The sequence below is a fragment of the Tauraco erythrolophus genome, chromosome 9, assembly GCF_009769465.1.
Source record: "Tauraco erythrolophus isolate bTauEry1 chromosome 9, bTauEry1.pri, whole genome shotgun sequence".
Classification (NCBI taxonomy): domain Eukaryota; kingdom Metazoa; phylum Chordata; class Aves; order Musophagiformes; family Musophagidae; genus Tauraco; species Tauraco erythrolophus.
This window is the reverse complement of record NC_141473.1, coordinates 13,490,795-13,514,695: the sequence shown is the minus strand read 5'-3', so window position 1 is coordinate 13,514,695 and position 23,901 is coordinate 13,490,795. Positions and strand designations below refer to the sequence as shown.

Here is a 23,901-nt window from a genome sequence, read left to right as displayed (position 1 = left end):
TCCTGATTGCCACCCAAAGACAACTACATACTGTTGCTCCTTTCAAATCTGGGCTCTAATGAAACAGGACAAGCTGATGTGTCTGGCCCATCTCCAGCCCGTGTTTTCATTTCAGAGCAGGTGCCAATCTTAGATTTTATTTCATAGTCATAACAGATGGTAGAGAAACAGTATGGCAAGGAGTGACAATGGGGTGGAGAGTATCTGAAGTCCTGCTCCTGTGACTCCATGGCGTACGTGAAGACAGGACTGACTGGTGATGTGACTGGTAAGGGAGAGGAGAAGAGATTATTCCGATGGAAATCCAGGACTCGTGAGATAATAAAAGAGGAGAAAGAAGTTATCACAGACCTTGCATAATGGCCTTTGCAGATCTCGTTTAGTCAATTTGCATTCTTCCTTGGTCTCACTGCAAAGCCATTCCCTGTTATTATTCCTCAAGGGTCAGAAGGATTTTTGGAAGTTTTTCAAAACTTCTGGTGCTCAACTGAGAACATGCCAATGCAGAAATAGTCATCGGGATTATTCATGTTGTTTAGAGCTCTTCTACAGTGATGAGCAGTTTTTGGTATGTCAGTGCAACGTGCAAGAAATCCTACAGACCTTGTATGTGGGATTCTTTAAAGGTCATCTGGAGACCCTGCAGAGCTACAGAGTATTTTCATAAAATATGAGGCTCCGTTTCTTCTCCCTTTTCTGCCTCCAGGTTTTGGGTCCCAGATGTTATTGTGATGGTGAAGAGAGCCAGTGCAGTTGTTGGCAGAACAAAGCACTGAGCCTTCAGTTTGAATCTGTCCTTTGTCATGCAAGAGTGAAAGGGATCTATCTCCTGGGTTATAGCATTCCAAATCTTGATTTTAAAAGCAGTCTCAGTTGTCATGATAACCAGGATGCTTATGAGGAAGGATATAGATAATGGTTTGAAATGAAGACTGTGCTTCAATTTCTCTGTTGGCTAGAGGGCAAGAATTTTTTAGGTCCCTAGGTAAGAGAAGGAGAGCTATCCCACAAGGTCAAACCTTCTGAAAGTTTTCTACTGCAGTGAAGGTTGCAGTATGGAGTGAGTAGGTATTTTCATCTGACCAACTGCCCCTGGGCCCCAACCGACCCTAAAAGAGTTGCAAAAGTTAATAGTGCTTTTGATTTCTGCAGTGGTGATTTGCTGCTTCTTTTATACAATCCATGTGCGTAATGTATAATCTGTACTTCTGAGTTTCCCACTTTTACAGCTTTGAAATTCTCAGCCATAATGTTGCATTAAAGGAGATTTGAATTCAAGTTCCTCTAGTTTTCTCAGCTCCTTTTTTTTAAGTAACAGAACACTTAAGTCTGTAAGAAAAAATTGTCCTTGACAGCTTAACTGCGCTGTTCCACATCCCCCCGTGTAGACATTAGCACAAGGTATTTCTGAAGTGGGAAAGATATATCTTCTTTCTTACAGAGCTCAAAAACAGATGAATGGACGTTTTTTTCTTAATTTGTCCCCCAAAATTGCAGTATTGGGCAGACACCAAAAGTTACGATTTTTATTGTGTTCCTGACACATTCCTTCATGCTTCCTCCCTGTCCCAAACTTCGTGCCAGTCTTTCAGAGGACAATATTTTTTGGGGGGAGGGAAAAAACCAAAGTTGTGTGGTGTTTTGTTTTTTTTCCCTCCTACAGGGTCAGATTTTAAGCAAATATATTTTACCTGTCTTTAGGAAATACTCAGATGGGGAAAAAACATTCACTCTGTATTGTCTGTATCTTTCTTCCAAAAGTTTGTTTCCTTGGCAGGCACAGAACTGGTAACTGGCTGCTTTGGAATATGAGTCGTCTGGCTTGAGTGACAAACCAGAGCTCTGAATTGAGGGGTTCAGGTCTCTCTTCTGCCTTTACTTTCCCTATCAGGTCCTGGGTATATCCCAGGGCAAAGTCCATGGAGTTGGGGCTATTGTAGGCCCTTGCTGCCTGGAAGGATCCTTAGCCCTAAGTTAGGTTCCCATGATAGGGCATCTTGGGGCCATGCTCTTTCAGCTGACATGGAGGGAGGCATCCCACCAGTCCCTTGGATTCAGTTTTGAAGTCTGTGGCCAAGCATGGTGTATTCTTGCTGTGAGGCAGGCAGTACAGCACCCACGTATGTTTCCTGTTCCGCTTGCTGGGAGGCTGCTTTATCTCACGGTGAGGCTATTTACAGGCTATTGTGATAGAGATCATGTTCATTCTTTCTCGCCGATGTAGCTGCAATCTGAAACAGTTAAATGTCAGTTGGAGGCAGAGCTGGACCCCATGGCACCTGCCTACTGTGAATGTCCATCACCTGACTCGTGCTGTTCTTTGGGTTATCAGGCAGAATCCAAGCAGCTCTGGCCCCATGGTGCTTAGGGCTGCTCTCTGGAGGGGACAGTGTGCAAGCTTGGATGCCTCGTAAAGAAGGGAGAAGCTGAACCTTGAACCTAAGAATTCTCTATCCTCCCTTCTGTTGCATCATGGAAGCTGTTGCTAGTGTCTTGCACAGGCCAGTTTTCTGTTAGCATACCTGCTCCTCTGGACTCCATAGGAAGAAAAGAAGTTGGTTTAGTGCCCTTGGATAAAGCAGGGTGTCACATCTGACTGGCTTAATGTGGTGGATGTGCACAGAGGAATCGTTCCCAGCCCAGGTTCTGGAAATACCTAGTGAGACAGTTTTCATGGAAGTCTGCTTGATTAGGCCTTTCCAAGGGGATTACATCAGGGCTCCAGGGGTGTTTGGCATGAGCAAGTTGCTGCTCTGCACAGGAAAAAAGAAAGGAAATTGCTCAGAGAGAGTGTTTTCACAGCAACAGATGAAAATAATTTTGCTTAACTACTTAATGGTACAGCACAAAGAATACAAAAAAGCAAACTGTGTAGCTACGGCACACGGAGTTCAGGCACCGTAGTGATGACGAAACGTATGCACACAATGAATACAAAATAGAAATTAAATTAAATACAATGAAGATGATTAAAACCAAGAGTAAAAATTAGTTCAAAGGAATACCAGTAGGAAAAGAGCTGCTAGGGCAGAGTTTGACCTTACCACAGCTGAGCCACTAAATTTCAAAGTGAGTTTGGGCAACTGCAGATAGGAACTGCTGCATAAACATAGGTTCAAGGTCAGAAGAGTGCAGTCAATTTGACAGACCGCGTTTTTATTACCTTAATATATAAGATAATCAGATCATTTCATCTTTGTTAAATCTATAATAATGTAAAAAATATGTTAATTGGCTAGTTAGCACTCAAACTATTGCTTCTGACCTTTTGTCTGTGTAGAGCCCTGACTCGTGCTTGTCTGTTACCTCCAGCGCTTTCTGATCCTATATGTCCTGCGAAGCCTGACTGACCCAAGTTGCCTGTGATAGTTACTCATGTATTCCAAACTGTCACTTGGAGTTTTATCGTATTCTTTCTGTAATGATTCTCATATTTCACTTTCCCTACTATTTGATTATATTTATAAACACTCTACCTAGGCATTTTTAAAGAATTATGATTAAATTATGGGTTTATACTAATGATGTCACAGTCTTTCAAAGTTGGGTAGTAAATGTGGGGGAAAATCTAAGTATTAGACTTCGGTGCCTGCAGTAACCATAACAACAATTTGTGGTTTTACCCTTTTTCTGCCTGTGCCTACACTTGTCACCTGGCAAACTGCAACAACCCTTATTTCCCTGGGCTGTTACGAGGAATAGAATAAGCTATTCGTCGTCAGTAAGGCTCATTGATTAATAAGGATCCAGTGGCAGGAATGGAAGGTCTTTTAACTGGCCATTAAAAACAGATGCAAGGGCTTGGCTCCCAACAGGTACATCCTTCCCTTTCATGGTAACATCTGTGAAACTCCAGCTTTTGGACTGGTTCCCCTGGAGGGAGAACGATGTTTTCTCAGAGTAATATTGTTCAAAATTGAATAATATTGTCTCAGAATAACAATGCTGTCACAAATTAATCTCCCTGCAGGTGGGTTAGCTGGCATCAAAGCTGGGAATAGCGTGGGGAGGCTCCAATGCCCTTCCCCGCTCTGAGTGCCAGACCAGTGTCCAGACTGCACAGCTGGCACGGTGGCTTCTCTAGCACCCGTCTACTGCTGTCATGTTGAAGGCAAGGCTCTGTGTTTTAGAGAGCACGACGGGCATGTGTTTCTGTGGCATGGCACCTCATTCCCTGCTGCTGTGCTCCTGAGCTAACAGTGAGGCATTTTCACATGAACAAGTCAATCTTTGGGCCATAGACAGGAGGCTGGAAGGGACTTCAGCAGGTTGTCTAGTCCATCTCCTATCCCTGGGGAGAGAAGGAATCTCTTGCCTGTGCTCTTTTCAGTGTCAATTATTTGAGTTGCTAATTGGAATCTGAGTAAGATCAGTAATATTTATATATGTAAATATACATATGTGGGAGACGGAGGAGAGCGAGCGAGCGTGTGTGTGTGAGGAGTGAGAGTTCCTGAGTAGAGCCTGGAGTCTAAAATGGAAGAACAATAAGCAGTCTGAATTTTCTTGCACAATCAGCTTTATGGGAGCTTTTTTCTCTCTTCCTTTCAGAAATAGCTTAGACACAAAATTCCCCACATAGTTTAGTTTCAGAAACCCTCACCTGTCCTGGCAGTTTGACATCTCAAAGGGCTATGCTGTCTTACCTTCTGTCAAACATTTTTTTTTCCTTTTTTTTTTTTTAAGTGAGAACTGTCCTGTGAAGGTAATGTACTCACACTTGGCTTGGAGTTCAAGTCATTCCTTCTTTTCAGGTCCCCCTGTCAGAAGCTTTAAATAGCCCTTCAGCAGGTATGTGACTCCATAGAGTTAAATTGCTGCACAAAATCTGCTGGTTCGCAGGTGGTATCAGGAGATAATTGGAACAAGAACAGAGCCAGCAAAGTAACTGGGGCCTTTTTTCATTTTCTGCTTGAAGTTAGGTAGAGATGTGCACACAGCAACTTTAAAAAGAAGACAGAGAAGAGGAAAAATGATAAAATTAAATTTCCCAAGGCTTTGGTGGAGGCTTCTTAGCAAAGGGGAAGAATTGGGAGATATAATCCAGCATGGATTGCTGAATCAATAAAAATAAATTATAAGTTCTTTGCTATTGCCTCTTATAATATATGATAGGGGACCTTTAAATCATATCACTACCTGCCAGAAGAGATTGTATTTATGTTTAACTGAGTTTCACAGAGATAAAGCTCAGACTTCTGTTATTTTAAACAATCTAGATGTCATTTCTGGTGGGAATGTGTGTTTACGTGCATCCTGAAGAGCTGGGAAAGATTCTGTGGAGCACGACTGTGCCTTGTCGGGGGGTTGGATCAGATAACCTGGAGGGTCTTTTCTGTTTCTGACTTCTCTGACTAGTGCTACTGGAGAGCTGCTGATCATATTGGTGTGTCCACCGGCCTCTCCAGTGTGTTTGTTGATAAAGGTCTGGAATTCTACTTAAATGTCTCTTGTGTTTTATTGCTGTCCTTAAAAAGGTGACTAATTCACCGTGCCTTTCCTAGACTCTCTCTCCTGATGCCTTGTGGCTAATAATTCTAATAATACTTAGATTTTCTGGAGTGATTTTTTTTTTTTTTCCCTTCCCTCCCTACAAAGAGGACAGAGGCTTTTATAATCTGACCTGGTAGCTATGTTTAGGGCTCTACTGCAGCCTCTAGGGCAGAATCCAGCTGTTCTTTAAAGGCTGATAACCTTGCTGGAAGCCTTTCTTTATTTCTTTAGGAAGAAGGTGTTACGAATCTAGTTGTATTGAATCTAGTTGTATTTTTTGTTTGTGTGTATGCACTATAGGTAAGCATGTAGTTATGCAGGAGGTATATTTGCTGAAACTGAGGCAGGATTTACCTTTTTTTTTTATATATTGCCTTGGAAAAAATGTTATGTGAGAGATATCATCCAACTTTAAATGTGTAGTGGAGATGGAAGAGCAATGACTTGCAGACGCTATACAGCTCATATAGCCCCTTGTTTGGGTGATATTTGGAATCTGTGGTTTGGGAGGAGGAGAATTTGACTTCTTTTCCCATGTTGTCATAAAACATTGTATTCAGATTCCTCTTCTGAGTCCTGGAGGCATTAGTCATTGCTTTGGTGGTGTATTCAGCTGCATTCACAACCATGGCATGGACTTGTATGTGCAAGGCACCTCTGAACATAGCCTAAATTACAGTCTCTGCACCAAAATGTTTAAAGTGAAAAGGATGAGAGACCCTGTCATGTTCAATTCAAAATCCTTTCTAGATTTACGTGAGCCCAGAAAGGTAAATCCATGACACTGGAAGAGGTGTCTGTCTCAGCGTTGATGCCAACGGGTGCTTTTTTTTCTGACAGGCTGGGCTTGCCCTTGAATTGCAGAAGCAGAGAATCCTGCCCAGCTCCTGCTGGTAAATGTACTGGAGGAGAGAGTTGGGCTTTCCAGAGCTGGCTGTTTCTGCAAAGACTGTAGTAGTTTTGGTTCCCTACTCCTCCTCAGATTCTGTTCATTCACTGCAAGCTCTGTAAATGGGAATTTCAAACAGCTGCTTACATCCCAAGGGCTCTTCTGTGAAGATAATGTGATCTGTCTCCAGCATCCTAGGGGAATCTGTGGGAAGGCTTCTCCCGCTCTGGCTCCTGCTTATTCTGCTGCCTGATTTACATTGAAAGGGAGGAGGACGCGGGATAGAAAGAGCATATGTGGCAGTTTTTGTACTAGAAAGTGAAAAGCAACACAGGCAAAGGAGGATTAAAGGAGAATATCTTTCTTTTAGTTACTGGTTCTTGTTTTGAGGACAAATTTGACAGTCTCAGCTGTTTGGAGATCACAAGTTCACTGGAACATGTTTTGCTTTTGTGTGTGATCTTGGGATTTGTCTCTTTCAATTTCAGAGGGTTCTTCTGCCTGCACTGCCTCAAGCCACCCACAGATCGTTTATCTCTCTCTAGAGATTAAAAAAAAAAAAAAAAAAAAAAATAGTCCCTTGCTGCTGCTTAAGTTGGCATCACTTTACTCTTCCAAAAGTGTTGCTCTGATTTCCAGTGGGCAGGATTTGGCCTTTGTTTGTTGTTAGTACCTCTGTTGTTTTCTTATGTCTTAGGACATGCTTTGCTACTGGTATCTGGAGATATGTTTTCTTCAGCTATGCTTGCCAGGCAGGGGGGAAAAAGGTAGATTGATATTTAAAGCATATATGTTCCCTTTTTTTTGCTAATTGATCTGTTACTGTGGGTGAACTTGGATTGGTGCTTTATCTTCCAGGTGATGCTTCTTAGCTTAAATTAACTAAATATGTTGACATGGATTATTTCAGCTATGTTAAATTCCTGGATGGAGACTCTTTCTCAGAATAAAATCAACTTTAATTTGGTTTTCTGATGTATATGCAAAGTGAATTGAAGCAAACTCTTAAAGTTGAGTTGGATTCTTCTTCCTGAGTGTTCCCATGTAGAGAAACACTTAATCTCTCGCTGCTTCTGGTTCCCCATCAGTAAAACAAAGATGACATTACTTACCGTGTTTCACAGTGGTGATGCTTGCAGAATCTGTTAACACCTGTGGAATTTAAATTCCTCACCTGGGAGCATTGTAATAATGCTATATGCTTCTTACAGCTGGAGATGGCACTCTTGGGTATTGGCAACTGCACTTAGACCTCCAGGGTAAATGAATATGGTGATGTGTAGTGTGATCACACACATGCATGCATATGTTTTTAAGGATGTACTTGTGTGAAACGATTTTGCTGGGACCAGGGCTATGTAGTGGCTGTTTTTGAGAATCACCTCAATCTAGGAAAATGCTTGTGCTGGAATGGAGTTAATTTTCTTCGTAGCTGCCTGTGTTGTGCTGTGTCTTGAATTTTCAGCTAAACCGGTGTCGATAACACACCAATATTTTAGGTGCAGCTGAACAGTGCTTGAACAGTGTCAAAGTTTTTTCTGTTTCTCACTCTGCCTGCCCTAGGAGTAGGCTAGGGACAGTCAAGAGCTTGGGAGGTAGCACAGCTAGAACGGCTGACCCAAATCGGCCATGTAATATCGTCCTCAGCAATAATAACTGTAGACTAGTCGTCTTTCCAAAGTAGCCATCTTTCAGTGACTGCCTTTGCATCACTTTTTTTTTTTAATTTCTCTTTCTTTCACTTATTAAACTGTCTTTGTCTGGAATTACAAGTTTTTCCTCACTTTTGCTCTTCTGGTTCTCTTTGCCCATCCCCCTGGGGTGGGGAGAGCATGTCTGGGTGGGTACTTGCTTGCTGGCTGGGGTCAACCCGCTGCACACTTAAGCACAAATGTATCTCGAACGTGAATGATCCTTTTCCCATCTTCTGAGCGGTTATGTGTGAAGAATTGGGCTGATACTGGTGGCTTTTGCCTGAGTTAGCTTTGAATGCAGAGATTATATGAAAGACCACCTTACTTAGCAAATTTGTCACTCTGAATAACTCCACGAGTTCGATGATCAGTTCATCTTGAGCTGTTAATTTTGTGCCTTAAAAAACCTCACCACCACCACCAAAAAAAACCCAACCCAAAACTCCCCAAAAGAAACAAACAGCTGGAGACCTCCATAGAGCAGTGGGCTTTTTAGGTCCCAGAGCATTTTAAGCCAATTTGCCTTCAGCTGTGAGCAATTTACTAATACTAGTTCCCAGTTCACATTTTAAATTCATGTATTGGGTGCCATTGCTCTCATATGAATTGGGGAAAGGCAGATGAAAATTGCAGCCGAGCTTCTTGTGGCTGGTGTGTGTAGAGGGAGAAAAGGCTGCAAACATGGTAATAGGTCTGTGGGCAGGAAATGGAAACCCCAGCACGCGGGAGCAAGCAGCTGGAGAGCTCTAATTTTTCACAGGTAAATCTGTCTGCGATCTCTTTGTTGTACTGTGTGCTGCCCAGTGCTCATCTCTTTGCTCATTATTAATTACGCTCAGTAAATATGTGGACAGGGCTACTGATGAGCTGTGTTAATCTTTGTGCTGACATAGCAGGATCACTCAGAGAGGAGATGAATCTCGTGAAGTGAGTCAGTGCTGGCCTTTCAGATGTTTACCTGAAATGATCACCTATTCTCCCTGGCTGCTGTGCTCTTCTCTTTCCTGTCTGTAATAGGAGCATTGCCTGACACAGGAGCATGACTGCCTTTGATGTGGCAATTTTCGGTTGTTCTGAAGTTGGTTGTCAACCTGCTGAAGGAACGGCAATGCCTTTACACTTTAATTTGTGGAAAACAGAGTTATATATTCCACTGTGGCGTATATGCAAAGTGCTTTGCCAGTTTAGAATTGGCAAGATCTGGAGGAGGGTTTAATGAACTAAAGTAATTTTCCTTCATAGTAAAATTTTATGGGCGTGAAAAATTGTTACGCCACCAAATACTCTGAAGAGCTTCTGAGCATTTTTATAATTTATTGGCTTAGAGATTCCTAATAATTGTCTGAACAATAGGGATTTCTTCAGGGATGTATTTTCAAGATGGAATGAAATCTGGGCTACAGTTTCTGGTTATATTTTTTCTGCTTTCATGCCAGCCAAGTTGTGTCAAGACTTAAGGCTGCTGGCTTGGGCAGTCTTGGAGACTTGTTGATCTTATTTTAGAGAAGCAGTTCATCATATTGTATCTGGATTTAGTGGTTCAGTATACTATACAGTGTGATGGTGGACTTTCTCAGTGCCGGAGACTCTTAATCTGTATTGTAGTATAAGCCATTGAAGATAAGTAATTGACAAGGATTGGCATTTTTGTCATGCAAGCTTTATAGCAGAGTATTCAGCAGATGATGTAGTTTGTGCAAAACAAAAACGTACAGACTGTGGAGAGGCATGTGTATAAAATAAAGCGTATAAGGAAATTCTTGCAGAACTGGAACATCACTTGTTTCCAAAGAAAATGTGTGTTTTTTCTGATTATCCTTTCTCCATTCCCACTTCTGTCTAGAAAACCAAAATAGTTTATTGAATTATTCAGGTCATTTAGTTTTGTGTAAGCTCAGCTTCAAATTGCATTTTCCAGAGGGTTTGTATTGCCTTAAGGGAGTTGTAATTCAGCCTGACCTATTTCCTCACTTTGTCCTGCAAGCTGGTTTTCCCTTTTTTCATTCTCAACTGGCTGAACTGCTTGGTGCCCCAAGGGACACCTGCCCCTGGGGTGTCCTGGGAAGTGCTGTGTGGCTGTGTGGAGCCTGGCCCATAGGAGACAGGGAGAAACTTCACATCTGAGCATTGTTCCCTGGAGTAAGCAGTATGACCCAGAGAAAAACACAGTTCAGTATTGAGCTGACTTGAAATTAATTTTAGGGAGATTGGTTTGATGAGCAGAAACAGTTTAATTTGGCCCTATAAGGGTGTTTTCCTTATTTTGATTAAAGAATGCCTAAATGTAAGTTTTTGCTGTTTCTTAATCAATATCACTTGGTATTTTTTTCGTTTTTTTGTTTTCATCTTAATTTAGGTTGAAGAGTGGGCATTTTTCTATGGGGTGGCAATTCTAGATTTCCCTCAGTTCAGAGGAGTAAAATGTTGGGGTTTTTTTGTTTTGAAATAGTATATTAAATGTGAAATCTCAATTTTCAATTGAATTCAGCTTTTAAAATGAAAACCGTCAAGATTTTCATGCAAAATTACTCTGGCACAGAAAAGCCATGGTTATTTGTTAGTGTGGAGAAAGACAAGCTAAGCTTCTTCAACTACAAAGTAGAAATCAGAATCAAATGTCTCAGCTTGAATCAATGAGGGTGTTTTTTTTTTTGTTCGCTTGTTTTTCTCCTGTCAGAATTCAGTTTTGGAAAATATGTCCAATTTTCCTTATGCTTTGTTTCATTCTTTTCCAACTAATACATTCAGATAACAATGTCTTGTACAATGTGGTACTTGCCCACATCTGCCCCTCATATCCCTGCTTCTAGTTTCTTCTGAGCATGGTTGGGGCAACCCAATGGTGTGGAGGCCTCAGAATAGTCTCTTGAAATGCCTTGAAGTTTTTTCTGCAGAGCTGTGTCAAAAGGAACCAGCTGTGCCTTTCAGGCTTTGATTTGTGTCTTAACCACATGTGACACTTCTGTAGTAGTTACATTTGCTCCTTGGTCCCACAAGGCAGTGCTGGGGGAGAATGTGCTTTAGCAGCTTTTCTTGGGAAGGTTGTGCATTCAACCTCTCCAATCCTCTCTGGTTTTCAAACTCCAAAGCCATTGCAAGACCTGCCTTCATTGAATCTGAAGTGTCTTGTCTCAAAAGGCAGTGGGGATGGGGTGGTGGTGCAAGAGCGTTGCCTGGCCTGGATGTACATGGGGAGTGATTTTTATGGACGGGTTGCTGTAGGTGACTGTACTGTGTATTACCGGTGCCTCAGGCAACTCATCCTGTTTCCTGGGGCCTTCAGTGAGATTTAACTGCAAAGGGATGCTCATGCTTTTGCGGTCCGTGCATTAAAAACAGGCAGAGCTGGATTTCTGTTAGTCGTCCTGGGTGAAAATCCAGAAAAGCTGTGCTAAACAAAGTGCTTTTTACTTTGAATTTATACCCAGGAGCTGAGTAGGATTGGACCCACTTGTGTAAAGCTGGTGTTATCCTGCGGTTTGCAGGGTTTATCATAGATAAGTGACATCTTCAAAAATATAGGGCATAGGAGAACTGGGGAGAGGCACACAAATTGCTGGGAGAGTACAGATGCTGCCTTTAGTTGTAACTGCAATTTAAGGTAGAATTACTCTGTTGAAATTTGACCAGGACACGGAGATTTTATTTAATATGTTTAGGGCTGGATCCAGGATCCACTGAGCTCAGCAGAAGTCATCCTGCTGTCTTCAATGTGATTAGGCTCTGAAACTGGAAAACTAACTTTGTGAAACCTCGCTGCAGTTGCGAGCAATAAGAAAGGTGTCATTTCTGGCAGGGCAGGGCTTGTGCTGTGGCACATGGCTTCCTAGAGACTCTCGAGATGGGTCCTGTCTGAGAATACAGGGAACATCCTAAAAATGTCACTCTCCTCAGGTTTTAGCTGGGAGCAGGCTGCGCTGCCTCCCTCTGTTCGTGACAGGGAAAAGGTATATAAACCTTAATTGCTGCAACTTGCAGCTGGCTCTTCCCTCTTTGTATGGGAAGGTACGTGGAGGATTTAAGTTGTGATAAAAAGGATGTTGTCCTTGTTTCCCCACTGCACAGCATCGGTTTGGGCTGACATGGGCTCGCATATGCCAACTCCAATCTGCCTGGCAGGTTTCTTTTCACACCCTGCTGGAAGCAGCTTGGCTTTTATCTTCCTCCTAAAGGTCTCTGAGTGGGGAAATAAACACAAATGCAATCGGAGATGGGGAAAGTGAATCCAGTAGAGAGGAATGCTCAGAGCATCTGTTCTAAAGCCATTACGTTGGGCACTGACTGCATAGTCACGTACCAAGGTCCCTTACAATTTGAACAGGTCTCTTCCTGGTATTCTGCTGACAGAAACCGACTGCTGCAGCCGTTGTGATATTGATTAATCCTTTGGCATTTTTCTGCAAAGTTTTATACTCCTCACCCAGCAGCTTTTCAGCAGGGAAACCCAAATGAAAGGTGTGGCAGGTCCCATGGCTGTGGGAGGAGGAAGAGGGAGGGAGACACGGCTTTTGTGGTAGAATAGATCCTTGATGCGTAGGAAAATGTTAATGAACTTAACCCTTTGAGTCACATCTTTCATTTGGACGCGTGTTTTAGTCAAACTCTGAAGTACTTGTTAACATAACAAAACAAAAAACCCAAGTATTTACTAAAAGTTTCCACAGATGCTTTCACAGCCGAAGCAGATGCAAGGGAAACTAGCCTGTTCTTGAGTCCTGTGAGGAGGAAACAATACTGAAATGTTAAAATGATGCAATACAAAAATTGAGAGATGCCCTAGAGCTCTTCCTGAGGCCGGTCCTGTAGATTCCAAGGGAATGAACTGTGTGACATTAGTCACATTTAGTTATGCTAAAAAAGCAAGGAACAGATGCTCAACATTCTTAACTTCCACTGAGGAACCTCTGTTCTTTCTGCAGAAGTCCCCATCCCTTCTGAGCCTGGGAGCTTGCACGGCAGCTCACAGGTTGTCAGAGTGCATAGCTGCCTTTCTGGGAGAGAAGAGCATTGGTAACTAGGAGGATTACATTTATCTGTGAAATCTGAGGTCAGAGCACCAAGTATATCAGAGGGAAGTTATAGTCCCCAGTGGTCTCCCACGTACTGCTTAACTCCCCTTTCCTCCTGCCTCAGTTATGGAAGGATATGATTTGGGAGTGTCCATGGCTCACCGGGAAGTTGGTCAGTGGGTCCTGAAGGCTCTGACTCTTCTTAAGCACTAACAATAGAGCTGAAGTTTTGTCTTGTTCAGTGTCTAAGCTGAACGTCATGCTCTGTGTCCCTCTATTTTACCACTGCAGAAAGGTGTTAGCGTGCGGAAATTCCCATGCTCCTGGAGTCAGTGACAGCAGATGGAAAACAAAGCTCATTCTGGGCAAAAGGGTCTGTTTTTCTGGATGGGGATCTCCACAAACAAACTTGCCTATGCTTTCCAAGCAGACTCACCAATTTGTGGTAGCACCTTGAGAAACAGGAAAAGTCGACTGTAGTTTCTGATTGGGCTGTTGAGTTAACAAGGGCGCATCTTATTCCGTCTCTGGCCTTTAATAACCATAGTTGTAGAGAGGGCAGCTCGCAATGTTTGATTAATTCTTGTTGGCATGTTGTATTTCAAATGCAAAACATTTTGAGATTAAAATAAATGTTACTGGTTACATGATGCATTAAGCTAATGATTTTCTTGTTTTTTTAAAACTTACTTGATCCTATAATACCACAACTTCAATGGATAAATGCTAAACTCTCCTGTGGGTGATTTCAAATGCCTTGTGTGTTGTTACACAGTCTAAAGGAATTTTTTTTTTCTTTTCCCCTCCTCTTTCTCTTCCCTTTCTCTTCTTCCCTCCCTTCCACCTCCCTAGGTGATTCTCATTCTGACAAAGCTCTATGACTTCAACTTGGGGAGTGTTACGGAGAGCTCGCTGTGGAGGTAAGTGGATGGTAGAAATAGCAGCAACTGGCATGGAGGGGTTGCACTGTGTCTCTTGTAAAACTGGAGACTGAGCAAGGAGGATATCTGAGCTGGTTGGGGAGGAGGTGGAATGGAATCTGAGATAGCTGGAGTTGCTTTTGGAAAAAGGAACATATGATTAAGAAAACACTGCTTTAATGAAGTGGGGTCTGCAAACAAGAGGGTTTCTTGATGTAAGAGTACTTCCCTGGCACATAGAAGGGCTTGGTTTCATTCTTGCCTTTGAGTGTCCTTAGGCGAGTCTCTTTGTTCTTCAGAGTCTCTTCTGTGAGGCTGGCAATGAAAACAGTCTCTATAGATGGTACATGCTTGCTAGAACAGTGTCCAAGATGCTATACAGCACAGTGCATGATACAGTCTTAGCTGATCTTAGCCACATTCCTCAGCCCTGTGAGCTGAGATGGTCGTCTTGACAGTGAATCTGTGTTTCCTTGGGCTGTAAGAACAGTAGCCACTAAAGAACTTGAGATATCACAGTGAGGTTCTGGTGTCTTCGCTGCTATGGATAGACAGACTCACATGGTCTCATGTACCTACCACACTCCTAATCTGGTGTGGCAGATGGAAGTGTCCTGGGCTGGGGAAGCATGCTGCTGTACAGAGTTTGTGTTTGTGAGTATGTGTGTGTTTAAAATAAATAAATATAAATCCCCTCAACCCTAAAAAAACCTTCCAAACTCACCCCTATAAACAGGAAAGTTCCTTGACATCTGAAATCACCAATAGTTTCTATCTGCTGGGGATTGCTCTTCCTCCTAACGTCCTGCCTGTGATGTGGAAAGGGCATGCCTTTAACAGAATTGTTAAGTGTTTTTTACCCTAGGAAAAAAAAAAAGGCAGCCAAGGTTTGAGTGAGACCAAGTGTCTCGTGTCAGATTTACCTGGTGTATTACAGCTATTGCACAACCTGCTGAAAGCCTGGTTGGTGGAACTGTCAATGCATTGTAACCATTGCTCGAGGTGTGAGCACCTTCTTGGTAGATAGTCTCTCATACTTCTTTCTTCTGAGCTAATTGAAAAGCCCCTGTTTGGAGCAGACTTTGAGCACCTGCTGCAGGTTTATTCCTGTTAATGTGTTTAAGGGTTAATTGTTCAGTAGAGCTCTTGAAACTTCTCAATTTGCACAGTACTTCCAAAGCCTAATTGCACTGTACCGTGCTAATCTGCAAAAGTATAAATAACAGTGCACTAATAAGAGAGAACACAGTCATTTCCACTTACCCTGGTACTTTTCAAGGTATTAAAGCTTTAAAAAACTTTTGACTCTTTACCTAACAAGTACAAATGGCACTGTGATTGTACTTTAAACATAATTGCTGAGCAATCTGCTCTACATACATAATGTAACAAGCAGGCAAATCCTGTCCTAATACTGAACTCACAGCGTCACCTGAGCTCTGCAGAAAGGAAATAGCACCATCCTTTTTGGAGTTTTCCCAGAGTGATGTAAATGTAGTTAGTCATCAGTACAGCTGAAGGCATCCAGTACTTGGTCAGCTGGGGAAACACACTGATTTGTAAGTGTGTTTCAGGGTGTTCTGGGACACCTCTGCATCTTTTCTGCAGTGAAATAGGGGCCAGTGCGGAGTCTAGAGACTCAGAGATGTTGAGAAGTCAAAACCTCCTTGGTTCTCTTCCAAGGTCTGCAAGGGTAAGAGCTAGTAGGTGGAGCTTCTGGGCTCTAAACCTTAGTTTCCCACCTAGAAAATTCACGATTAAGCCATGTTATACTTCAGAGGGGAGTGTGGAGTCTTACAGAGCAGCTATGAGTTTCTTCCGAAAGGACCTTGTAGAAATGCAAATAGATACTAAGTGGCAGCAGTAAACCAAGAGAGAAACTCCTTTTCTCAGGATTTTCTGTTCTATTTGCACATCAAGGCCTCTGAATCTTTGCATTATTTAAATTGGTACTTTTCAATATTTTCTTTTAATTTTTGAGACCCTGAAAATTTCAAAAGGAGGTTCTGTCTTTGCAGAGTGAATTTAAGCCTTCTGGCAATAGGTTTGCCTGCCTTAGTTACCTTTTGTAGGCTCCTTCAAAGCCATTTTTGAGCCCCTGGAACTGATGGGTCACAAACTGAATGCAACTGTCAAGTAATCATCAGAAGGAGGTTTGGACGTTTTCAGGAAGTTTTTTTTTTTAACTCCTCTCGTTTTCCTGGGATATGAGACATCTTTTCTGCTAACTAGGAGTCCTGCTCATCTGAGCAGCAGTGCTGCGTGATCTCTCTTCTGAACGCTTGGCAAACGCAGTTACTTCCACAAGACAGGAGTGGCTTCTGTGGCAGAGAGCAATGAATCACCGGGCAGTGCTTCAAAGGATGCTGAGATAGAGCAGAGTGCAATGCAATCTCCAAATATCACCTTCCTTTTGCCTGCTTCATGCATCAAAAGCTTCTTCTCAGTTTCCCCCTGGGTTATGGCATGAGAGGCTTCTTTTAATGGAAAACTGAATTTCCATATAAGAGAAATTTCTAATCCTTGCATCTAAATACAAAGACAAGTAAATCAATAAGAAAACATCCTGAATGTAATTAAAAAAAGAGTGAGAAAAGAGGGAGAGAGAGAAGAATTAAAAGTTACGTTGGAAACTGCTCCTATATCAGGCTGATAAGAGTTTAGACAGAGGAAATGCTAGCCAACATTTGAATGCAGGAACACAGACATTGCTCTAATAAGCAAATCCATGCTTCTGGGGCAAAAAAAACCCACAGACAAGGCTACCATTGCTACTGAAGCAGTCTGCCCTGAAGGAAAAGACCTTTACCCCTAAAGTCTATTCAAGGGCTTATTTCTTCAAATGTGTGTGTTCATAACACTTCCAGAACTGACCATAGGAATTGTGATTGTGATAAATGAGTTTTGGTTTCAGGTGTATGTTGTGTTCAGTTATATTATACGGAGAGTTCTGTAGGTTGTATGGTAGGTAGCAAGTACTTTCATTAGTTAGTCTTGTTACTGCCCAGTTGTTTCGTTCTGGTGTTTGTGAATAAACGAGGAATCTATCGAGCTCCTTTTCTTATTCTGTGGGCCTTTTAGATTTCACAGGTTTTACAAGCAAAGGAAGAGCCTTGTGAATGTTTCCTTGCTTGTTGCTAATCCTGTCTCCTGTTTAAGCTGTACATTTTTGAGATAGGGTTATGTGAATGTGACATTCTGGATAAGCATTTAAAGTTGCTATTGTAACATTTAAAATGTTTTCAACTGTTTCAGCCAGTGTGGGTTGAGCAGTTACTTCCGCTAAGATAACTGGAATAAAAGGTTTTCCAACGTTGCCTTTTTTAGTATCCAGGAACAGTAATATTTATTTGGATTGCAGTAGCTAAAAAGCCTCCATCCCAAGGGAGCTTTCAATCTCAGATGAAGACAAAGAGACAGCAGGGCGATACAGCAGACAGGAGAAGCCAAAGGTAGCAGGGCGATATTTATGATAAATGCGATAGCCATGACTGCAACACATCAGCTAATTAGGCAGTGGGGAGTAGTTCAGACTTTTTTCCAAAGTGCAAGCACTTGCATGTGTCAGCTCTGAGTCCCTGCTACCATTTTACCCACCTTTGATGTGTCCCCTGGAGTTCCCCTCCTCTGCCTGTGGTCCCAGCTAAATCATCTGATGGTACATAATGACACGTAATGCTGGCCTGTGCATTAACCCGTGCTCAAAATCATGACTGACGCTTTCTGGTTAGGAGGCTAAAATATTGATGAAGGATTTTTTACATATATTCCTTCCTGTTTTCTTGTTTGTTAACCAACAAATTGTGTTTCCATAGCTGCAGTCAAAAATCCCCAAGCATTTTTTTTCACTTTTGTGGCTGCTGTGCCTGAAGAGGTTGGTCTGTTGTCTAACCTCTATGCTGAGCTAAAAAAAAACTTTTAGCTTTCTAACAGATAGGTGCAAAACACAGCAGCTACAACTTCTAGCTTGGAGCTGAGAGGAGTAGAACCTCTCAGCCTGGTTGCAAGCTGCTTTATGTCTTGCTTGCTCTCTTTCACTCAATTCTATTTAAATTACCAAAGGGCTTTACGCTGTTTCCTCCCATGTCCTTGCCTCTTAAGCCTCCCACCGCCTCCAGAGACCATCAGCATCTTTCAGTCTACCTCCTGTATTTGTTTCCTTTGCAAAGTTTCACAGCTCATGCTGATTTCTGTGCCCTAGGTTTGTGTGTTGCACATGGAGCTGGCTTCAGATAGGGCTGCTCTCTAGGTGTGAAACGGTGAATACGATGTGAAATGCCATGTCTCCCCTTTGGGAACTGGGGCTTAGTCTCCTTGCTTCAAGTGTAGCTGCCTCCAAGATAGAGGAGTAAGAAGGCAGAGATCAGGAGATTCAATAAGCCTGACTCAAATTTCTGTATCATCCTCTGTGAAACAAGCTAAACCTGAAATAGGTCATGGTGCAGCCAGAGCTTCCTTGAAAGAGTGTTTCTGTCCTGGTGGCAATGTGTTATTTAGACTGTGGTGCTGAGAATGGCAACTCCTGGTTTGTGCCACAACCTCTTGCTCAGTACTGGTCAGGCTGCACGCATTTTGCAATGAGGCATTGTAGTTTTTATGGAACTTGCTGTATTGAAATGCAGTCTCCAGACCACTACCGTAACCAGCTGACATCTCTTTGCAGTATTGTCAAATTTGATTATATTTATTGTTTTTCACTTTTATGCTGACAACGTGCATCTTAGACACATGTTATTTTCTGGAGGAGTGTATTCAGGCATAAAATTAATGGAGTTGGTTTTCAAAGTAATAATGCTTCCCATTATTACATCTTATTTGGCATTTTTTAACACTGCAAAGTGCAGAAATCCTGTGCTGATGAAGAAAAGGACTTCTCATATCTGCAATCAGGGCATGGAGAGAAGGAGCCAGCTGTGTGTGCAAGCACATCGCTGACCTTTCTTGGTTTTGAAAACCAGTGTGCCCAGAAGTTTGGCAACTCCACTGTTGTAGTTCGTTAGAATGTATAAAGAGCCTAGCTCAGTGATGGCTAGTTTTTTCAGGCTATGGGAGCCACCTGTCAAAATCTTTGTGGTTGAGAGCTGCTAGGTACAAATTATGTTTGCTGAAGAACTAAGGGAATGGGAAGTGGCAGCAGATGACTGCAGTGTGGGATAAGACTTGTCCCTCAAAGCTCCCAGCACCCTGAGTTGTAATTAGTGTGGGCCTTCAGCAGCATCCCAGGATAATGCATTTCTTAACCTCTTAGCATTCTTGCTGATTTGTCTATTTCCCCACAATGGGTGATTCAGTTTACCCTGGCTTAGCACAGCCTGACTGTCAGTCATAGATGCCATCTTGGCATGGAGACCACACTTGAGCTATTTGGGAGATACACAGTAGCTGCATGTTGGCCCATTCCTGAGCTAGCTGCTGCCAAATGAAGATCATGGACATTTAATAAAGAGAAGTTCCTTGGCTCAAAGAGCTAGGTAGTTCCTAGCTGTGAAGAATAGAAAATGCAGCATTCTTGAGCCAAGTGAAAATTTATTCTTTGCTCTCATGGTTAAATTCCTGCTTGTTTTAGAGAAGCAGGTCTTGTTCTCTTGCTCAGGCTGACATACCAGGTTTGGCAGAGGTTCCTGACATTTGTGTTTGTCCAGCTGCACAAGTGTTACAGCAGGCATCAAAAAGCGGGTTCTAGTGACGAGGAGCAAGAGAGAAGCTTTACAGGTGAAGAGTTGTTGAGGATCAGCCGGGAAGGAAATTAATGGGTAAAAGGCATTGCATTAAGTTACACTGTAAGAATGCTAAATGTTCACAAAAGGCTGTATATAAAATCGCTTTTCTGTGCTCTTTCATAACTATTAAGAGCAATAAGGAGATGACTTAGCTTTCTTATGTTTACTGGTTTAGAGAGGTATCTGCGATAAGAGTGTTGGAAGTTTCTGGTTATTATATGGTGATAACCACTGACCACCTTATCCCACTGTGTAAGTGAAACCATTTGAATTAACTAATTATGACCTGATTCAAAATGTTTTTCTGGTTTGAGGTGATTCATTATCCTTCTAGTTCTGCCTTTCCAGAGACATAAAAAAACCCTTTTATTGGGGACTTCAGGAAATGCACATAAGGGATTGTTTTGATTTGCTTAGGCTGTGTGGCTGGATGTGAAGGTCCAGTGGAATTAAAAAAAAAAAAAAGAAAAGAAAACAAGAAGAAAAAAAAAGAAAAAGAAAATTCGAGGAGTGGAACAGAATGAACCATAGGTTTAGTCCTCTTCAAATGTCCCAGACAGTCTCAGATGATATCCAGAGCATACGTTCTTTGCAGCTCAAAACAGAAGGAGATGCTGTCATTGCAACAAATTGATAATATGAGTTAAAACTGTTTTAAACATTTGTTTTGGGAACCAATAATGAAAATTAATAGACTTATCTTAAATTCACAGCTATTTTTTAGAGTTAGGTAAACTCGATAATAAAAGTAAGACCTCATTCTTTAATTCTTTATCTCATTCTTTAAGTATATGACTAACTTCTGGAGAGAAGTTTCGTTTGTCTTCTTCACGTCGCTTCCCTAGCCCTGTTATATCCCATAGGAGTTTCCCACAAGAGAATAGTAAGGTTCACACTGCTACTTTCTCATGTTTTCTTGCTTTAACAGTAAGGTTCATACCACTACTTCCTGATGGTTCCTTGCTTTAACAAACACTCACATAATATTGCCGTAGAGACAGAGGAGACCAAGAAGGTCAATGCAAAAATCATGTGAAAAGTAGTAGCCCCATGAACACGAGTCTAAAAGCCTTTCTATGTGTCTTGGGGTGGTGTGTAGTTCGAAGTCCCACCTTTGCTTATTAAGATGCCTTAGTGATCTTGTTTCATGGAGCTCATTTTTCTTTTGTGAATCAGCCTTCTGACTGGTCCATTCATTGTGTCTCTTAATTGCTCCATCAATGACCTTTCTGTAGGGATAGGGATATCATCAGACAAGGGACCTTTTGGATTTATTAATTTTTTGTTTGCCAAGAAAGCTCTGAGACTAATTGCCAAGACTTCCCAGAGGATACTAGTTTACAAATTTTAATGACACTTATGATTTATTAATGTGCTTCCCCTGCATCTGCTCATCCCTATTCCTTGGTGGAATTCCTGCTGAATCGGAGAGAATTAATAAAAACAGAACTGCAGATTGTAATGGTGTTTTAGCTAGGCTGTGAATTAAAAACTTTACCTGTATTCAGAGTGCTTTATTCATATCTGTGACTATATTCTGCCCCAGAATCTGTTTGGTGAGGGTGTTGCATGTCGGTCCATGGTGGTGGCACAGAGGTTCACATTTATGTGTGCATGTAACTCACTATTCAACGTGTGCTACACATCCCCACTCTGTGCTTCATCTACGGATCTTTTGCAGCTTGAAAGTGAAGCTGTTGTCGGCCTCCAAATGTGTGGCTGTGGGAGGGCTGGACAGGTCACTAATGATGGATGCTGCAGATATGTTTGTGTGAGGAATGTGTTTGTTAAATAGGTCTAGAAATGTCATGTGGTTGTACATCAGTTTTAATCTCGTAGGTAATTGGGTTATTGGGATGTGCCTGTTAACAAGTAGGCTTAGAAATTTTTTGATACATTTTGTTTTCTGACTGGAGACAGGGAGGCAAGAAGAAAAGGCAATTTATCAAATTCCAAACTTTTTCAGGGAATGTTCTTAGGACAAAGGTAGAATTCCAGATAAAACATAGAGAGGGCAAAACCAAGCTGTGTTTTGTTTTCATTTTCCATGTTTCAGGTAAGAGCCCCAGCCATCTCTCTTTTCCTCTCTCCCTTGTAACTGTTGAATTATTTATACTCCTCAAAAGAGCTCCAACAAGAGAGACTGAGAACCTCTCCAGGGAGAGGCTGATACTAATCTTATGTGTGGAAGATCCAAGTTCAAGCCCTTGCTCTGAATAAGTATAAAGGGAAGTGCTTTTTTATTCCACAAGTAATTAAATTGTGTAACTCATTGCTACAGGATGTTGTGAGGCAGAAATAATAAAAGCGTAAATGGGTTTCAAAAAGGGATTCAGTGAATTAATGGAGGATATTTCTACTGGTGGCTGTTAAACGTGATAGTTTGGCAGTAGCCTGTGGCTTACATTAGTTATTTTATGATATGACATTCAAGGAGCAGACAGGTCTACAGCTTTTGGATCAGTGTTGCAGAAACGTCACCCATTTTTTGTCATCTGTTCTTCAGCAATGATCTGTTCATGATTTAGGTGTTCTAATGGAAAAGCTGGGATTCTGCTGCAGACCTGATATGCCACACTATTTTAGTGGTTTGGGGATTTGGAGATCTCTAAGACCATGAAGAAGAATCATGCTGTCTTTTAGCTCTTCCTTATACTTTTCCCAGAATATTCTGTGGCAGATTATCAGGCAATATAAATTGGTGATCTGATCTACTGTGGCTGTCTTATTCAACCAAGGGATTTGAGTCTTCTACACCACAGGTAGGTTATCCATCCATTGCCCAACTGGTGGCTGTCTTGGATGCTATCACATTTTCTTAGTAAAGCTATTTTATTGGACTAAAAGTGTACTTTGTAGTTTAAAAAAAACCCCACACAATAAAACCCCAGACTATCTTTGACACAATTTAATTTTCCAGCTGGTCCTTTCAGGCACATGACTGGGTTTGATAACCCTGATAATGGAAATGTAAACCTGTCCAGATCTCTAGTCTTTCCATTTCAGAAAGCTAGATTATGGAATGGGAAATTTAGGGACTTTAATGCCAAAAGATGTTTCTGGTATTGATACAATTATGAGGGTCTCAGTGTGAATTAATGATATTTGTTGGGGGGGGAGGGGGCGGGGAAGGTGTTCTAGGGAGCTGGAAGAATATGCTTGTCTCTGTTTTTGCAGCTTATGTGTCCTATATTTAATATAGTTTTTTTGGTCCTTGTTATTGAATTTCTTTGATTATGAGCTTCTCAAGAAGGTAGACGTCCTATCTCATCAGAAAGGAATTTTGTGCTCAGGTCATTTTCCCAGGTGTTTAGTCCTGGGGCTTTGGTGGAGAAGGTCAGAGAAAGCTTTGCCACAAGTGAATGTGGTTTTGAAGCATCACCGTCTCTATGAAGTCATCTTGTCGGATGGCAGGTGAAGTGTGTTTGTAGTGCTTTGCCTACTTGTTTAGAAAAGTAGCGAAGCAGCATTCAGGAGGGACTTCATAGCTAAAAACCTGATGTTGCAGATCCTGTGGGTGTTGACTGTTGCTGCATCAGCAGAGCTGCATCTATTAACAGGAATTGGCTATTCCATCTCTTCTTTATAATTTGGAGCAGCAATTCCATTGCTCTCATTAGAGAGCTGCTCCTTTTGTTGAGTTATCTCATCTTACATTCTAATTAGATTTGGATACTGACTGCAAAACTTTTTGCAGGAAGCCACAATTAAAGATGAATTTGTTTTGACCTTGCTAATGTCTTTTTCTGATCGCTCTTTACTGTGCAGAGGAGTTTCGTTGGCACAGATTAGTAGCGGATGCATTCAACGTGGATATGTGCCAATATTAATGAAAACCACACATTAAATTAACTTATAAATATGCAAATAGATAATAGCAAAATAAGAACTTTCATACTAAATTACATAAGAACTTTCATACTAGATCAGATCTAGTAGGACTTGGAAAGTCTGAAAAGTGATGCCCAGAAAAGAGTATGGTAAAAACCTTACAAAATTATGTGGTGTGGATATGGTCTCTACTAAAGCGGGTGGGTGAAGCATCTCACGTATGAGGAAAGGCTGAGCGAGCGGGGACTGTTTAGCCTGGAGAAGAGAAGGCTCAGGGGGGATCTCATCAATGTGTGCAAATATCTGGAGGGAGGGTACTGAGAAGACGGAGCCGAGCTCTTTTCA

General features: G+C 41.8%; 1 protein-coding gene across 1 annotated transcript in view; it reads left to right on the top strand.

The window, feature by feature from the left end:
• The window catches only part of SORCS3 (sortilin related VPS10 domain containing receptor 3), a 309,066-nt gene that overhangs the window by 85,510 nt on the left and 199,655 nt on the right, over nucleotides 1–23,901 (top strand). Inside the window, 1 exon segment of the mRNA XM_086616318.1 lies at nucleotides 13,938–14,005. Within this exon segment, the coding sequence (XP_086472444.1) occupies nucleotides 13,938–14,005 (68 nt within the window).